The sequence below is a fragment of the Festucalex cinctus genome, chromosome 7 (assembly GCF_051991245.1).
Source record: "Festucalex cinctus isolate MCC-2025b chromosome 7, RoL_Fcin_1.0, whole genome shotgun sequence".
In the NCBI taxonomy this organism is placed as follows: Eukaryota; Metazoa; Chordata; class Actinopteri; order Syngnathiformes; family Syngnathidae; genus Festucalex; species Festucalex cinctus.
The window spans coordinates 7,244,904-7,264,051 of NC_135417.1; the positions used below are offsets into that span (position 1 = coordinate 7,244,904).

At 37.1% G+C, this 19,148-nt stretch overlaps 1 protein-coding gene across 1 annotated transcript; it reads left to right on the top strand.

Annotated features, from left to right (window-relative positions):
• The first annotated feature begins 1,664 nt into the window (after positions 1–1,664).
• On the top strand, positions 1,665–18,840 carry cers2b (ceramide synthase 2b). Its single transcript, XM_077526089.1, has 11 exons — positions 1,665–2,237; positions 9,967–10,140; positions 11,731–11,848; positions 11,938–12,056; positions 12,989–13,046; positions 13,145–13,195; positions 14,810–14,902; positions 15,097–15,225; positions 15,363–15,469; positions 16,536–16,689; positions 18,323–18,840. Exons 2-11 carry the CDS (start codon positions 9,968–9,970, stop codon positions 18,467–18,469), a joined length of 1,149 nt encoding a protein of 382 aa, XP_077382215.1. The 5' UTR covers positions 1,665–2,237; position 9,967; the 3' UTR covers positions 18,470–18,840.
• Positions 18,841–19,148: the final 308 nt, after the last annotated feature.

Consider the following 19,148-nt stretch of genomic DNA (forward strand, 5'->3'; position numbering starts at 1 on the left):
ATTATATTTATTTCTAATTTATTGAACCCTGTTTTTGATCCGCTCTCTTTTTAAGTTAAAATAAAAAGTATCATGCTACACAAGTGTCATGTCATGTTTTATTAAGCGTGTTTATGTGCAAGCAACGGTGGAATTGTGAATAATTTTCATACATTTTTACCCTCGAAGAAAAACTGCATTTTGCCTCCATAAATATCAATCGTGTTTTACTGAATATTTATTTGTCAATTTATTTTAGTTTTTTTGCTGTCAAGCTTTTTTTGTGCAAGAGTGTTTTTTTCTGTGTATCCAGTAAATATTAATCTTCATTTAAATGCTTATTATCAGTTGTGATATTTGAAATTTTTATTTAAAGGTGAACTATACGGCCCCCAAATTTTAAAAGCAAACATGTTTATTGAACATATAAACATATAAACATAAACAAGTAGCAGAAAAGAAACTTTAAAAGAAAGAAAGAAACTTATGCAATCATTCGTGACAGTTTACATGTTCAAAGTCTTTTGACTTATTTCATTATTAATAAAATAGGTTAATGCATTTCAATAAAAAGAAAAATGTGTAATCCTGCTCGTGTATACAACTGTACTTCTTTGACATATACGTACATTTGCCAAAACCGTATGTACATGAAATTCATAGGCATGCACAATAATAATAATACATCCTCATACCCATCTAAACAATTTTCATTACACTCATACTGGGACATTGAAAAAAAATGTACATTTCTGCAATTTTACTAGCTCATGTCTGATTTATATTTTTTTTTTAACAATGCTCTTGAACTTTGCTTTGAACATTTTTTTTTTAAACAGGTAACAGGAAATTGAACGCTTTGTCATGTCATGTCATTTTGTGTGTAATTCCACTTGTAACCAGAGAGGGGCGTCATTACACGTATTTACAAGTTTTTGTTTATATTCCTCTCAGGGAGTTGGCCGCTTATTATCATTAGTTGTTTTGTTTTTGTTTGTTTTTTTGTTTTTTTATCGCTTGATACAAAATTGCAGTGAACTGTCGTACCTGCCAAGTCCCCATTACAAAAGTGTAAATAATGACAAGTGTAAGTTTGTTTCCCCTTCATAAAACATTGTCAGGCAACATTTTTTTTTTACGTAAATCAACTCCTATGGAGGTAAATATGGTGCAAAAGTAACTTGTAAAAAAAATTGCACCTGTAAAAAAAAAATGTAGGACTGTAAAAAAGCGATTTCTTTTACGGGTACAATTTTTCTTTACGGGTACTTTTTTTTTTTTTTTTTTTTTTTTTAAATCACGTATACAGACTTTTTAACAGGTACAAATGACGCCTTTTACAGATGTAAATGTATACTTTTTTTCTACAGGCACATTTGTTTTATTTTATTTATTTTTTGTACAAGTTACTTTTGCACCATATTTATTTACCTCCATACTATCCACTGAGCCGAAGTCTCAAATAATGCTCACGTGTCGCTCAAGAGTCCCGCATGTGGTTGACAAAGTTAACAGCAGTTAAGTGAGGCTTTAGTTTTAGTTTTAGTACATTTCCAGCGTGGACACAGCTGCACACATCTGTCGGTCCGTCTGTCTCAAATGACTGCCTCTCTGTCTGTCTGTGTGTCCTCGGAGCGGAACAAAACGCGGATGCGTGTCAGTTGTGGGACGCTTGGACGTCACCCACCCACCCATCCGTGCAGCCAGCCAGCCAGCGTCCCTCCCTCTCCGTTATTCCCTCACTCCTCCCCCCGGCTCGTCCTGCCTGCCTGCTTGCCTGCTTTCTCGTCCGGCCGCTCTCGCACTCTTTTTTTTTTTTTTTCTCTCCCTTCCCCACAGGCCAGCCTTCTCTGCCCGGCCACACGCAAACCCAGACGGACCCCGCTGACACACGCGAGGGGGCAGCCGACAAAAACGACGCGAGGGACGGAGGACAAAAACAACAACAATTGGACAACTCTTGAGTGGAAACAACAAGCGGGCGCATTGCAGCATCACGCGCCGCCGCTACGCATGGAAATCTCCAGTTGTTGTTTTTTAACGGCCTTTTTGAGGACATTTTTATCCGAAAAGTGATCTTGAACTCTCTCGTTTTTGGGCGAAGATGTAAAGAACCTGCGTGTGCACATTTCATTCAGCGGGACCGTTAGCTCGCTCGTCTCTGTGGAGAGGAGACCACACTTCTTTTTTTTTTTGACAAACCGAATTCCACACTTCTGCGGGAAGAAAGAAGACGTAAAAAACAACAACAACAACAAGTAAGCTGTTTTTACCTCCCCCGTTTCTCTGCTTGAGCAAATCCCGTTTGTGTGTGTTTTGCGGCGGCTCGGCTCGGCAGGCGAATGGCGACGACGTCATCACGCACTCACGCCAGTCATTTAATTAGCTGAAAAAATAGCGGGCCTCGTGGCGGTCAAACGACACCAAAATGTCTGGTAAACGTTTCAAACGTTCACATACGGTTGATATAAAACACACCGTGGTCCCCCTTTTTTGCCGGTTTTGTGATATTACTCGAGCGTCGCTGTTAGCATTCTGTGTGAAAGTTAGCTTAGTAGGCTAACACACAGCTGGACGAGTGGTGACGGTTGGGAGTAATGTAATAATAACGGAATCTCTTGTATGTTGTTTGTCAAAATGTATTAATCATATACTCATTAATTTTGAAGCTCCTCACTGCTTGAGTGCTGCTAGATTCAAATGATTATTTGCTTTGTGCACAATAAGAAAAACACAAAATAATAAAATTGGGGCAATTAAATTATTCCTTTGCTGGGTGTCCTTCACTCATACAAAGAAAATAACAAGCAATTTTAAATATTGAAAGATAACATTTAAAGTATATGGTGTCCACAGATGCTATGGCATTCGACTATTCAAGGTTGTAGAGGTATTGCAAGTGTCGTAGTTAATTTGGTCTGCCGTTTTTAAATTTAGTCTCACTTCTAGTCCAATTTCAGTCACGTGTTTTAGTTTTGATCACAGTTAGTCAACCTCATCCCATTTTTATTTAGTCCATTTTTAGTCCAAGAAAACAATTTTATTCGTCTAGTTTTAGTCAACAAAAACTGTCAACGTTTTAGTCTAGTTTTAGTCAGGGCAACCATTTTTACCCCTGTGTATATATATATATATATATATATATATATATATATATATATATATATATATATATATATATATATATATATATATATATATATTGTCAGCACATTTATTGAACCTTTTTGGATCTAAAACTACATCACGTAAACTTTTCTCATGTTTTTGATGGAAAAACAACTTGACACACAATTACAGTGACTCCATGCTATCAGCTAGCAAATTAGCTGCATTTTTAGCGGTCGCATGAACATTATTGTTGGAACGTTACAGCTATTGGATAAATTTTAAGTTCTAACTATAATTTACTTTTTTTTTTTTTTTTTTTCTTTTTTTAACCTTTCAGCGTGAATCCACATGATGTCTGTCCCATGTTTGTGCTGTGTCACATGACAGTGTCACAGACGTGACAGATTAGCAGACAAGATTTTATAGAATCATAATTTTCATTTCGTTTTTGTTCACGGACTAAAATGTCCATAGAGTTTTTTTTATTAAGTGAAGGACATTTTCGTCTCGTCTTCATTCGTCGACGAAAATGCAGACGGATTTAGTCCTAGTTATTGTTTATTAATGAGGTTTTTATTGTCGTCTAGTTTTAGTCCGGTGAAAAATGCGCGTTGACGAAAATATTTTTGTAGTTTTTGTTGACGAAATGAACACTAGCACAGTGTAAACATTCAAGTCAAGCAGGAATAGCCAAGCAAAATATATCACGTGTGGTTGACAAATTGTTCAGGAGTCTGACAGCTTGCGGGTAGATGATATTCTTGTTGTTTTGGCTCTTCTGCGTCAAAATGTCTTCTTACACCGCGTTGAAATGTCGTGGCAGGTGTTCTACTGTATTGTAAACTGAATGAGGAGGCCACAACCTGTCTGCGATCCACTTTTTTAGGGTTCTGGGCCACCAGTTGAGAATGACCTCTGTTGTCGGCGTTATTTGTCCCTGTGCCATCCAGGATATTTGAGCTGATGTCATGTTTTTGTTCATCTCCCATTTGAGCCAACCGTGCTTCTTAAAGTACACGCTTACTGTATTTACAATGAATACATGATAGCGTCTTACGTACTAATCAAGCATGACTTACCTAAGGCGCATGATTTGTGTCCATTATGCATCCATAGGTTGCTTTATGGAGGCGCACGCATCTACAGGAACTGCAAGCACTCATGAAAAAATAAATAGCAGTTTATTGGCAGCTCGTTGCGTAGGCTTACAGTTAAATGAATGGATTGGCTAAATAATGCACATGATAAAAGGTGACCGGCCAATAAAAAAAAAAAAACTTTACCCAGAGCATACAGTAAATTCTGTAGAGTAAATTTGGCTATTGAGAGTGGGACCGAATAGACTCAGTTTTAGAGTCATATTTACACTTGGAGGTTTTCTTAACATATTGGCCTTACAAACAAGAATGCTTTGTTGTTGTTATTCATGGATTGTTTCATACCTGACCTTGTTGCGTTGAAGTGTTGGTGGCGTGCCTGCAAAACCTACACCGATTCCATCTTTCTTTTTACAGAAACGTGCAATTTGTGTCGTTTGTGTTTGCGGATACAGAGACCACACTAATCCATTGTTTATACAACTAAAAACTTTAAAATGGAATGAATTGATGGAGTTTAACTGTCTCAAAATAATGTTTAAAGCCCGTCATGAAATTTTACCAGTTAATATATGAATGTTAGCGGTGAGTATAAATAAAGAGGAACAGATTTTTTTTCTCCAAAATAAAAATATAGAACAAAACAAAAAGAACGATGTAATCAACTCAAGCTTCTGGAACAATCTGGATTGTAAAACAAAATCATCTTCAGTCTATCTGTATTTTAAAAAACTTGACAAAAGCAAAATTATTGGACATCTTTCTGTCCCTTTTCAATTTGTCAGGAATGAAATAAAAATGAATTGAATTGAATAGCGTTGCCGCGACAACAAATACTGTTTTTCTGTTTTTCTTTTCTTTTTTTTAAAGAATCCGAGTGCTAAACATGGAACAACATTTCTGTGCCATCGTTTTCTGTTTAAAAACGTAAGGTGCTTGTTGCATGTATTCAAAAATAAAGCAAAATGTCCGAGGACCGGTCGTCGGTCCACCTTCTGCTCGGTCAGCCAGGTGACTGCTGGCCGTCACCTCCAACTATCCAGACACTGAATCACGACTCGTCTTCCTCTCTCCCTGTCTGAAGTGAGTCATACTTTGCAGTACTACTGTATTTATAACCCTTCTAAATGAATAAATGAGTTGTTGTCTGTCTCACGTGGGTAGAAGCTCCGTGTGATTCGTCATCAATGAATTTCACATGTTATCTGATCACGTACATGCCATGTGGTCAGTCGTGTTGTGCTTAGCGAAAGGCAGACTCGGCCTCGAACCAATCAGCGTGACAATATTGAGTCTTCCGAATGGGACGTCTCTCCCTCTGTCTGCTCGCTGATTGAATCCCCTTATCAATAATTCATCAGCTCACAAATCAGTGTCGCCGGTGTTGAAGTTTGACTTTGTTCGGATCGCTGTCTCGCGACTGCGTGTCAAACGCAGGCCAATTGGTTAACAGATCACTCAATGCAGAGCGAGAGACACTTTGACCGTCTTTTGCCTGATCTCCTGCCAGTTTTGTCAGGAATGTGAAAAAAAAAAATTCCGACGATTGCGATGACACTCGGATGCCTGACCTGAGTTAGCGCTAATGAAGCATGCGCGAAGCATGCCGACCTTCCACGACTGCCACTTCAGCCCCACAATGTGCGCATTCAGGCCTTGGCGGCGCTGCCGGCGACACGATGAGGAAAACAATTGGCAAGCTGTCCAATCGGGTGTGCGATGGTACAGGCGGGATATCGATGATGATGATGATGATGATGATGATTAGGGCTGGGTATTGCCGCCAACCTCACGATACGATACGTATCACGATACATATGTATCCCAAATAAGACACATTTTATTTATTTTTTTAAACAAAATATAGGAAAATTGGTACACTGAGACACGTGCCATGTTAAGTTTATCAATAAATAAATGTTGACATTCTTCCTCTGCTTTCATTTTTCTATGCAAGACACAGTGTCCAATCACCGGTGAGCTATTTTTGCATTAATTGAAGGCAATTAACTTCAAAGACGCTGCTGGGTTTTATTTTTTTAGGTACAATGCGAGCCGCAAAGGCAAACGTGAACTGTCGATTTAAAGTTAACGAGCAATATCGATTCTGACGCCTGCGTATCGATACGTGTATTGTGATGAGGCCCGCAACGATATATTGCCGTATCGATTTTTTGAGCACACCCCTAATGATGATGATGATGATGGTGGTGGCATGGAGTGGAGTCCCCATAATAATAATAATAATTATTATTATTATTATCATTATTATTATTATGTATTATTTATTATTGAGACATGAAATTATTATGTTGCCTGTAAAAAACAAAAAAGAAGTGAAAGCGAGTTCTGTTGAATTTATATAGAATACATGCACGTCATGGTGCATGGTCAGGATTAGGGATGTTCGATAACACTTTTTTTCCCCCGACCGATACGCAACTCTTGAGTAGTCACCGCTACTGATATACCAAATACCTACACCACTCATAAATAAAATTCCCCACCCATAAAAGACAGATGTTTTTTTTTTTTTTTACAGAAAGAACGCTCTATCCAAGAGATATTATCTTCCCTTAAAATTGCATGAAGTTAATGGCAACTTTTGTATTCATATCGTTTCTCATTTCTTGTCCCTATAGAGCACCTTTCATACAACAGTGGGAAAAAGAGCTTGTTGCAACATGGCCCTGGCTGATCTCTTATACTCTGCTGCCACCTGCTGGCCGTTTTTTGCAATAACTACCATTGCTTTAAGCGACCTCTTCAGGTCTGAAGCTGCATCACAGCCTTCTGTATGCTCTAGCATAAAAAAACAAAAAAAACGTATAGATACGTTTTTGGGAGTGAAGGGCAAAGTATTAAAAACGTATTATGCGTTTTTAGCAACTAGTTGATTAGGACTCAATATGCTGCACAAGAAGGGACACTCGGTTACTTCCTGTTTTTCATTTGATTGTTTGAGATTTATGATCCAGAAGTATTTTTGGTTCAATAAAACTATTTACCGTATTTCTGTTTTTCTGACCGTGTCAGTGATCGCCTACGAGGACTTTTGTAATAAGTGGGTCGGGAAATGCAAACGAAAAGCGTATCGGAACTCGACGGTCTCCTGTAAAAGTCAGTCGGTGTTTTGTTGGGATCATGAAAGAATTTTGGTCTCTATTTATACTTTCCCATCAAAAAAGTTGTTTGATCCATTGTGATTTCTTCACATCCCGTTTTTTGTCTCTCACCTCCCCGTCATCGAGCATGCAGATGAGACGCTCTTGTCTTTTCTTCGCCCTCTTTTTTTGTCTTTGGAAAAACGGCATGATTCATCGTCCGGGACGAGCGACACGTGGAAGGTTTGCGGTGTTGAGTCACGTCCGTTTTTGTTGTCTGTCACAATTTGTCGTTGACTCGACAACTTGTGCATCAGTGATTAAATAAAAATTTTTCCCTCCATATGGCGGCCGTATGTTTCCAAGTTCCAGTCTGCTCTGTTTTAAGTTTTGCTTTGACTCCCAAAATAAGAGTTGGTGGATTTTGATTTTGCGTTTGCAGATTTGAGAAGAACTTCCGCTGGGTTTTCCTTCCCACCACGTCTTTATAATGGCGCTTTGTGGTGAGGAAGAGAGAGAGAGACTCGCAACTTCCTGTCGCCCTCCCTCCCCCGCCACCCCGGTCAGCGGCATCCCCTCTTTCATTGGACCTCTGAAATGGTCAGAGGCTGCTCATATGATCCGCTCCACCAATTGGAATGTTATTCGAGGAAAGGGGAAGAAAAAAAAAAAGTGCTTCAACTTTCTGAAATCAACAGATGAGCTCAGCACATCAGCTGAAAGATGTCGCCTTCGTTTGGAAATTCCCTCCAACATTGCATTACAAATATATATATATATTTTTCCCCCTTTCAGAGCAGTCTAATACTTTTCTGCTCCTACCCTTTGGACCCGTCCCTTATTTGTGCTCACAACGACATTTTCTTATCTGTTGTGAGTTTGATTTCTCATCTAAGTGGTAGCGGACATTGCGCAACAAACGTCGGCAAAAGAAAAAGTGGGAAAACTATGTCAGCTATCCCGTCGGCCATGTGTTGTGCTGGAGGGTTTAGGGGGGCGGGGAGGTCACGACTGACGTGACATGAAGTGGAAAAATAGACTGTACCGTGTTTTCATGGACAGCGCCGGATGCTGTCGTACCGTCAAGACAGATTTTGTTACAACTTCAAGTTCAACTTGGTGGAATTTTCTCCAAAAACATCAAATGAGCACTTCAAACTAGAGCTGTCAAAATAAATTGATTTCAACCGAAATATTTTCATAATCCAATTCAATAATTGTAAATATGAATTAAAAAGACTCTGAACTGTCTTAAAGTACAATAACTCGGGTCTTTCATCAATTTCGGAAAATACTTTTAAATTTATGTGCACAGTACATTTCAAGAAAATAGTAAGTTACAAAACAAAATGGGCCTTTGAAATTGTAATTCCTTAAGAATTTATGGGAAAAAAGAGATTTAAATAATGATTTATGGTTTTATGAATCGATACTGGGCTTGAAAAGGAAAATCGATTCAATATCGATTATTCATTTTTTTTAAACCCAGCCCTATGAATAATAACAATTTTAATTTGTTTGAGTTGTTTAAATTTATACATTTGCACCGTTTTTTTTTTATTACTAATTTAAAAAAAAAATGTCTCACCCAAAAGTACCTTGCATAATTATAATTGTATTTGTCTTAATATTTATTTTACATTTAAACATTTTATTACATAATCATCCTAATCGTGATTTCAATTACAGTGTTCTCTTTTGCGACCTCACTGTATTGTAGATTTTTTTTTTGTGTACAATTTTGCATGCTTTTTTTTTTTTTTTTTACGGTAATGTACCTATTTTATCAAATTCATGAAAGTTTGAATATTGAGAATGTTTAAGAGAGAGAAATGTGAGAAAATGTCAAATGCCTTGATGAGAAAAATGTATAAACTGTGTGGTGAGGGGTTTTTGAGCCTTAAAACATTTTATAATAAATGCAAAACATAAAGCTAACTACTTCACAGATTTAATTTATTGCGGGTATTTTTTGGAATCAAACACCAGCGAAAAAATAGGTCAACACTGTATTACCAAAATAATCGTGGCGAATATTTCCTTCATCATTGAGCAGCCCGATCCAAATGTGATCCAAATATAGGACGACAACTAGAACTAAACTTCCAAGTGTCAGTGTGGAAAAGTGTTTCGGCTAGCCCCGCCCTCTTTAATCCTAAAAAGAATCCAAAGCTGCATGTTTCCAAGGTTGCCGAGGGAGGTGGGCGAGAATTCCGCATAGCCAAGAGGGGGGTGTTAACTGATTACTGGCGGGGATGGACTTGAGTATTTGAGTATTTACACATGAGCAAACACAGTTTTACGCTATGTGTTTCTGTTTATTTACAATTATTCTTATAAATGTTAAAATTGAAGATATAATAGACATTTTTCATAGAAAAATATGAGTCAGTTGCTGGGCAGATAAATGTTTTCCACAAGTCAAAGTAAGCTAATGAGTCTTCTTCGCCTCAAGACTTCCGTCCATTTCCTCGCCACTCTTATGAGGCGCTCCCCCTAGTGGCCTGCCAAGTAATTGCTCACTAAGTAATGGACAATGGAGCCATTATAGTGGCTGTATATTACCTACAAATATTGCGATAGGTGCGTCGGCATATCGATAATCTATCTGGAGAAAAAGTATCACAATTTATCGATATATTCGTCACACTCCAAGTTGCGATTGCGTTTTGCAGGATGCTGTCGCAGCTGAGCGTGTGGTTCTGGCAGGAGCGGCTGTGGTTCCCCGAAGGTCTGGGCTGGGCCGACCTGGAGGACCGCGACGGGCGCGTCTACGCCAAAGCCGGCGATCTGTGGGTGGCCCTGCCCATCGCCCTCCTCTTCCTCATCGTCCGGCAGCTCTTCGAAAGGTCGGTTTGTGCGCGACGTCGCCGTCGTCGGCCATTTAGGGAGCGATCGTCCGATCATGTGACTCGAAAGTTTCTGGCGCGGCGACTCCAAAAAATTGCTGCTAATAGCGGCGAGGAACTCTTTTTGTTCAGTCAATATTTTTCACTGGCGAGTACGTTCAAACGTACTTGAAGGCCAGATGCTACAAACATATTTTCCCATAATGCCGCGGTGAAAAAAAACAAAACAACTTTTTTGTTAAGCATTTGGCCCACATGTGAAAATGAAGTAAGAAACATTGTTTACTGGAAACGTTTAAGATTTATTATTATGGCTGCAGTGCTTGATTCCTAAAAGTTCAGCATTTTTTTTCCCCATAATGCAACGAGGTATTGACTTTCATATCAGCATTATGAGGAAAATATGCTATGTTTGTAGCATTTAGCCCGCAAGTACGTTGGAACCTATTTGTGAGGATATTCGGATGTATTCGTGAGTATGTTTGAATCATTTGCCGGTACAGTACATTTAAATAAAAAATAATAATAATAATAGTAAAAAAAACAATGAAAAATGAAAAACAATTTCAATTATTACAATTTTTATTTTAGTTTTTATTATTATTACAATTACAAAATTGGCATAATCGTAAACGAGTTGTCGTTTACGTTTATATATTTGCACCTTTTCTTATTTTAAAAATGACTAATTTCATAAATCTGTCTGGTCCAAAAGGAACGTGCATAATTATAGCGTTTGAAACAAATCTAATTGTCTAAATATTTTTATAATATTTAAATACATAAATAATAATAATAGTAATACATTTTTGAAATATTATAAATAGTCTAATAATATATTATACATAAAATTATTACTTTAAATATATTTAAATATTAACTATTTTTTTACATTTTCTTGTTTTGTACCAAAAAAAAAGCCAAATTATTGTCCTAATCGTGATTGCAATTATTACCAAATTATAAATAATATAATAATAACATAAATAAAATAATTTTAAATTTTATATTTAAAAATTAAATATTTTTTACATTTTCTTGTTTTGTACAAAAAAAAAAAAGATTGTCCTAATTGTGATTGCCAATTATTACCAAATTAACAGTGATTAATATTTTCCTCATAATCGAGCAGCCCTAGGTTCAAAACATATACCATATATTCCATATTCCATGCTAAAGACATGGCGGTGATTTTTATATTTCCAGAAAATATCTTTGTCGATCTGGCAGTGAGTATTTTTTGTATTCCACCACATTCATGTTACTACAGTAACCCCTCGTTTATTTATATTCCAGACATATATTTATTCGATTATTTACATGTATTTAAAAAAAAAATGCATTGAGTACTATATATATGTGAAGTGCGGGTGTTTGCCATCCTCACCTTCCACCATTGCGTATCTGTTACTGAATGCGTGTGACTTGAAAGGGGCGGGGCCTGTTCAATTACGGTGTCCCTCATGGTACACTCCCGGGGCCACGACTATTTTCTCTTTCAGCTATTAATAGCAAATTTGATTCCCTAGCAATTAGCGAGCGAGCTGCCATGTTTTTTTTGTTTGTTTTTTTTTTTGTTTTTTTTTGCAGGATGGTGGCGACGCCTCTGGCGTCTCTCCTCGGGGTGAAAGAAACGGTACGGCTCAGGGTGCCGCACAACCCCACACTGGAGTCCTACTACTGCAAAGTTAGCAAAAACCCCACACAGGTACAGACGACGCCCAAAGACGTCCGAGCGCGTTTTTCCGCTCCCATCGTTTTAATAATCGTCTTTTTTTTATTTTTTTTATTTTGCAGGCTTCGCTTGCGAGTCTTTGCAAGCAGACGGGCTGCTCGGAACGACAAGCGCAACGGTGGTTCCGGAGGCGGAGGAATCAGGACAGGCCCAGTTTGCTGAAAAAGTTTCGAGAGGCCAGGTAAGCGAGCGCACGTCGTGGTCGTGGTCGTGGTCGTCGTGGTGACACGTTTGCCCGCAGCGGCGCTCCGGGCAGCTGCCGATTCACGTGTGTCACTCGCCCCGACCGTACGAGCGCATTTCTGACGGCAAAAGTAGCGCTCTATTTTTAGCCCGCACATGCTACAAAAAGCCTCCGTGTACCTTTTTTGGACCGGCGCACGCAATCACGAGACACGCTCGCTCACTCACCACGGTTATTATAGTTTGGGAAGTTTTGGATTTGAGTTACTTTTTATTTTCGTTTTGAGTTTTGTTTAGTAGTTAGTTTTTAATTAGTTTTCAGGGTGGTTCGGTTAGTTATAACTAACTAACTCATAAATGCTTCGTTTTAGTTTAGTTTTAATTAGTTTCAGTATTAGTTTTAGTTTTTTTTATATGTATTACTTGTGTACTTGTTAGTTTGTTTTGTTAGTTTTAGTAAACTAAAATAATTTTGCTTCTGATAAGACGACAAGTTGTCCTTCCTTTTCTGGAAAACTGACAGGATATGACCTGAGAGCAAACATAGAAGGACTTTTGGGCTCATATTAGGTGGCTTTCCATCCACCTATTTTTATTTGCATTTTCAAGAATTGCGAAAAAGAAAGTGAATGGAAACAAACGCCAGAAAAAAATAAAAATTCCCAAAAATGTTTTTACGCTTGGAAGGGGTGGAATTTGAAGTGTAAAAGAAAAATGTGCGTTTTTTGGTGATTGATTTTGAAGTTGAGCCCAAGCAAGTCAAACTGCCGGATTGTCTGTGCTTTTTGTGTGCGCGTACGTCCTGTCGTTGCCTTCAGCAAGAATTTGTGTGTGCGTGTTAGTTAAAGCGTCTGCGGTCTCGCCCCATTGACTGAGCACAAAGTGTGTTTGTTTGTTTGTTTGTTTGTATGCGTGTGTGCTCTCTTGCAGTTGGAGATTTACCTTTTACCTTCTTGCTTTCATTGCTGGCCTGACCGCCCTCATCGACGTGAGTATCCGCCCCCGCCTGTTGTTGTTTTTTTTGTTTTTTTTTTGATAATTTGCATCCATTGATGACGTCATTGAAACGTGCCGCGCTTGTTGCAGAAACCTTGGCTGTACGACGTGCAGGAGATGTGGCGAGGATTTCCTGTGCTGGTACGTGTCGTGAAAGGAAAGCGTACTTTTATCATCACACATTCCGTTCCATAGGAATTTGCCAGGGATTCATCATCGCATCTCACGTGACCAGTTGAGGGTTACTACGAGACAAAATGTCCTCACGCGCCCGACACATTTGTTTGTTTTTTTAACGAGAGGCCTTTATTTGTACAAGTGTTTTTTTTTTTTTTTTTGGAGTGATTCTATTAAGAATTGATGAAGCTGCAGTTTGGAAGGAAATGCAAAAGGGCCATCATGGCCACATGCAGGAATTGCACCCAGTTTTTTTTGGTGGATTTAAAAAAAAAAAATTCTGGTTTCCGGGTTAAAGCTCCTTACCAGATACCAGTTTACTTGATGTAATTACATTTTTTATTTTATTAATAATAAATATTTTTATTCATTTAATTTTTACTTAATTCATCTATAAGTGGATGACATGCCCCATTAATAAATTGTATTTATTTAATATAATAATAATTTTATTTATTTAATTTTTACTTAATTAATCTAGAAGCGTATGATATGCCCCATTAATAATCAATTATTGTATTTATTTAATTTAATATTAATTTTATTAATTCAATTTTTAGTTAATTAATCTTAAAGTAGATGATATGTCCCATTAATAATATTTGTATTTAATTTGTAGTTAATTCATCTTAAAGTGGATTATATGCCGCATTAATAATAAATAGTAATTTTATTTACTTAATTCGTCTTAAAGTAGATATGCCTCATGAGTTAATACTAATTTTGTTCATGTAATTTTTAGTTAATTAATCTTAAAGTAGATGATATGCCCCATTAATAATAATTTTATTCATGTAATTTTGAGTTAATTCATCTTAAAGTGGATTACATGCCCCATTCATAATAAATAATAATTTTATTTACTTAATTCATCTTAATTAGATGATATGCCTCATTAATAATAATTTTATTAATTTAATTTTTAATTCATCTTAAAGTGGATGATATGCCCCATTAATAATAAATAATTTTATTCATGTAATTTTTAGTTAATTCATCTTATAATAATTTTATTCATTTAATTTTTGGTTAATTCATCTTAAAGTGGATGTTATGCCCCATTCATAATAAATAATAATTTTATTTACTTAATTCATCTTAATTAGATGATATGCCTCATTAATAATAATTTTATTAATTTAATTTTTAATTCATCTTAAAGTGGATGATATGCCCCATTAATAATAAATAATTTTATTCATGTAATTTTTAGTTAATTCATCTTATAATAATTTTATTCATTTAATTTTTGGTTAATTCATCTTAAAGTGGATGTTATGCCCCATTAATAATAAATAATTTTATTTCTTTAATTTTTAGTTCAATCATCTTAAAGTGAATGATATGCCCCAATGTCTAATATTGCGTAAATGACGTTTAAATTGGGAAAAAGAAAACAAAACCACATGGAAGGTGAAAATCTTGATCGAAACACTTCCTGTCCTCATACTGGAAACGACATCATGTTGATAAATAATCGGAGGACGTCACCACATTCTGTTTTAATGTTGTTGTTTTTCCTCCTCTTACCACACAGCTTGACGTTTTGTTTTGTTTTATTGGTTTTCTCGTCCTCAGACTCTGCTCCCGTCTCAGTATTGGTACTACATGATCGAACTGGGCTTCTACGCCTCCCTGCTCTTCAGCGTGGCCTCCGACGTCAAACGCAAAGTCAGTGCATCGGCGAAAAACCCAAGCACATTCAACACGTCATCTTAATGGCAGTGTGCGCGCGTGTGGACATTGGACCGTTGCGGCACGTGTGGACTTTGCTCGACCCGCTTCAGCGCGAGTGAAAAGAGGCACAAAAACGGGTTTGAGACGTGGAAAATAACGTCAGAACGGTTTGCCATGTCTCTTTTTAGGACTTCAAGGAGCAGATCGTCCACCACGTGGCCACCATCCTGCTCATCAGCTTCTCGTGGTGCGTCAACTACATCCGCGCCGGCACGCTCATCATGCTGGTGCACGACTCCTCCGATTACCTGCTGGAGGTAAAACGCGCACAATTCAGCCTTTTTTCAAAACGATGACGTTGAGCTTCTCAAGCAGATTGTGACACCAAACACAAATGCAACACTGCTCCCTAGTGGTCAAAATGTGAAGTGTTTTCCACTCTCTCTCTCTGCAGTCTGCCAAGATGTTCAACTATGCTGGCTGGCGAAACGCGTGCAACTACATCTTCATCGTATTCGCCGCCGTCTTCATCGTCACTCGCCTCGTCATCTTCCCCTTCCGGTACGCTTTCAAAATTGCACACTTTAATATTAAACACACTAAAAAAAAAAAATAATCATCACCTCTTGCTCTTTTGGGCCACTTCTAGTTGATGTTTGTTGTTAAACTAAACACTAAAAAAAAAGAGGGAATTACACTTTGCATATTTAAAACAACCAAACAATTCCTTAAAGGAATACTTGACTCATTGAGCCATTTTCAGCAGTAAAAATATTAATGTGGTAACTTCATTATTTTTCATTGTCAATTAATACCTTTTAACTCATTGACTGCCATTGACGGAAAAAGACGTCAAATAATGCATTTTTGCTGGGCTGGCAGTGAATGTGTTAAACACAATGTGCCAATATATTTGGCCTTTTTTTTTTTTTTTTAAGGCAAATGTTGCTTAAAAATCCATCAATTTTGGTTACATCTCATCTTAAGTCATTGACTGCCATTGACGGAAAAATACGTCAAATAATGCATTTTTGCTGGGCTGGCAGTGAATGTGTTAAAGTATTTTTTCTACTTGTTGTCGACTCATGATGACATCACCTGTGCTGAGGAAGTAGGTAACGACCAATCATGGCTCAGTTTACTGACCAAACCAAGAAAACAGGTGAGCCACGAGTGGCCGTTCCCTACTTCCTACAAAGTGGTCGCTCGTCTTCCTGGGGTCCTCAATTAATTCCACAAAAACATACAAAGGTTTAAAATTATTCTGTCGTAAAAATGAAAGCACGAAACAAAAATAGAATTCAACAGATAAAGTAGAAACAAACAGTCATTCAAAATTCTAATAAGGTCACAAAAAATATATAAAAATTCTAAATTAATGCAATGACATCGCTTCCCCAATAATGAGTTCATGTGTCATGTATATTTTAATAACTTTTTGAAAGATGATTTGCCGCTGACGTTTCTTTAGCACTAGATGGGAGTACATTCCAAGCTAATGCTAACATGTCACGGAAAACGTCATTGACATGCTAAATTGGATAGCGGGCTGCAAACTTGAAAATGAAATATGAAATATGAAAATGAGATGAAGTCTATTTCTAACAATGTGTCGCCTGCTGTGCAGGATCATCTACTGCACGTGGGTGTACCCCGTCACCATCTACGAGCCCTTCTTCGGCTACTACTTCTTCAACGGCCTTCTGATGGTGCTGCAGTGTCTTCACGTCTTCTGGGCCGTTCTCATCATACGCATCGCCGTCCGCTTCCTCACCAACAACGTAAGAATGACAAAAAATGCATCTTCCTTCTGGATGGTAAGGAGGCGTGGCCACTTTCGAGTGCCTCATTGTTGGCTGTGAGTGTTGTGAACTCGAATTAATTACAAAAATAATAATTATAATAATTGATGTGTCAGAATATACCCCTCCCCTATTAAATAGTGATTCAGTAACTTCCCTGAATGATTCAGCTCCAAGCCAGTAGAGGGCGCTTTAGGCCTTTGTAGTGCATGTGCGCAAAAAAAACCAAAAAAAACAAGTTATGGTTGCGCAATTTTCGAGATGTTTTGTTGCTCAAACATGGAATAAATTAAATTTAAATTTTGTCAAAGGCTACTCATAATTACTCATAATACTTCTTGCTGAATCAACAGATTCAATTAAATCCATTCAAATATTCAATATGTAATACATAAATAATAATATTCAATATTGAAATAAATAAATATTAACGAATTAGATTTTAAAAAATTAATTGATGTATCAGACTATACCCCTCCCCTATTTAATAGTGATTAATTTATCTGAGTGATTCGGCTCCAGGCCAGTAGAGGGCGCGTTAGGCTTTTGTAGTCCATGTCCGCAAAAAAAGTTATTATTGTGCAATTTTTTAGATGTTTTGTTGCTCAAACATGTAATAAATTAAATTTAAACTTTGCCAAAGGGTACTCATAATTATGTGTATTTCTACTTCTTGCTGTATCAACAGACTCAATTAAATTATTCAAATATTTAATAAATAAATAATAATACATATTTAATATTTAAAAATAAATAAATAAATAATAATAAATATTTGATATTTAATAAATAAATAATAAATATTTAATAAAGAAATAATAACTATTCAATCAAATAAATAATATTCAAATTAATTCATTTATTCATTAATAAAAAATAAAGAATAAATATTGAATATTTACAAACAAATATTAATAAATATTCAATATTTAATAAATAAACAATAAATAAATATTCAAATTCATTCATTTATTCATTAATAAAACAAATGAGAATAAATATTCAATATTTAAAAATAAATAAATATTCAATATTTAATAAATAATAATAAATATTCAAACATTGAAACAAATATAATGAATCAAGATTTCAAGAATCAAAATTCAATCCAAAGATTAACAATAGTCTGTTTTTTTATATGCGGCGTGTCAATTTTAGAAGAATTTTTACTTTCACTTTTTAGGGATTTAAATTGTTTTCAAACCTCTAAAATGTTCACAAATGTCAGTTCGGACGGTGGAAATTTTTCGAGATGTTTTGTTGTTCAAACGTAATAAATTACATTTTGAACTTTGTCAAAGGTACTCATAATTATTTGTGCATTTCCACTTTTTTACTGAATCAACAGATTCAATTAAATTCATTCCAATATTTAATAAATAATAATAAATATTCAAACAAACATATCAATAAACAAAATTCAACCCAAAAATTTATTATTTATTATGTGTGTGTGTCAATTTTAGAAGATTTTTTTTACTTTCACTTTTCAGGGATTTTCACTCGTTTTCAATCCTCCAAGATGTAAACAAATGTCAGTTGGGACGGCGGCAACATCATTCAAAGCTGACTGATCACCACACGCTCACATGCGCCTCATTTCTACCGGCAGGAAAAAGTGGATGACGAGCGGAGCGACAAGGATGAGACGGACGAGTCCGACGACGAGGACGACGACGACGTCGTGAAAAAGGTCCCAAACGGGCCGCTGCAGAACGGCCACGCCGTGTACAACAACAACCACAACAAGGCGGAATGACGGCAAAGGCGACGTGCGCGCCGCAAGGACTCGTTAACGCGCGCTGCGACCAAGAGGGAGACGCAAATTTGACACTGTTACTTTTGCACGGCACGACCACACACATACCTTTCATTTGTACAAAAAAGCCAAAACGACACGGCAGGAAGCGGCGCGCACGTCCGTCGTCTTGACGACCAACGAACGTGCACGGGTCCGCACGCGTTCTCACTGGAGACGGGGAAGAAACTGGAGATGAGGGGAGGGCGGAGCCTCCGTAGCTTTCCAACTGTTGCGTGCCTTATAGCCGGCTAACGGCTTCTTTCCAAAACAAAAACAAAACCGCCATTTTATGCTTTGTGCTTTGACTAAAAGTCAACAAATGGAGCGTCCCCTTTTTTTTTTTTTTATGGGAGAAGACGGGGGGGGGGGGGGGGGTCATTTCTTTTCCTCAATTGTGTCTATGCAACGAGCAGATTGCGATGCCTTTGCACAAGCCCGCACTTCCTCTTCTTTTCATTTCTTATTTTCAACTTTGTGCCTCACAATTTCCGCGTATGTAGCTCGGGGGGATTTTTGGTTGACTTGCAATTCCACAAGAAAAGAATTTCACAAGCATACTGGATTTCCTCAAATAATGGCCGCCCCTCAAAAAGGACCAATCATGCTCCTCATGACGAATAAATAAGTTCCCTCAAGC

What these genes read in the sequence shown, in the direction of transcription:
- cers2b (XM_077526089.1), top strand. Translation starts at nt 9,968, where the DNA reads ATGCTGTCGCAGCTGAGCGTGTGGTTCTGGCAGGAGCGGCTGTGGTTC. An exon ending in GGCGAGGATTTCCTGTGCTG is followed by an intron (nt 13,196 to 14,809) that starts GTACGTGTCGTG and finishes TCTCGTCCTCAG; the next exon opens with ACTCTGCTCCCGTCTCAGTA. An exon ending in TCCGCTTCCTCACCAACAAC is followed by an intron (nt 16,690 to 18,322) that starts GTAAGAATGACA and finishes TTCTACCGGCAG; the next exon opens with GAAAAAGTGGATGACGAGCG.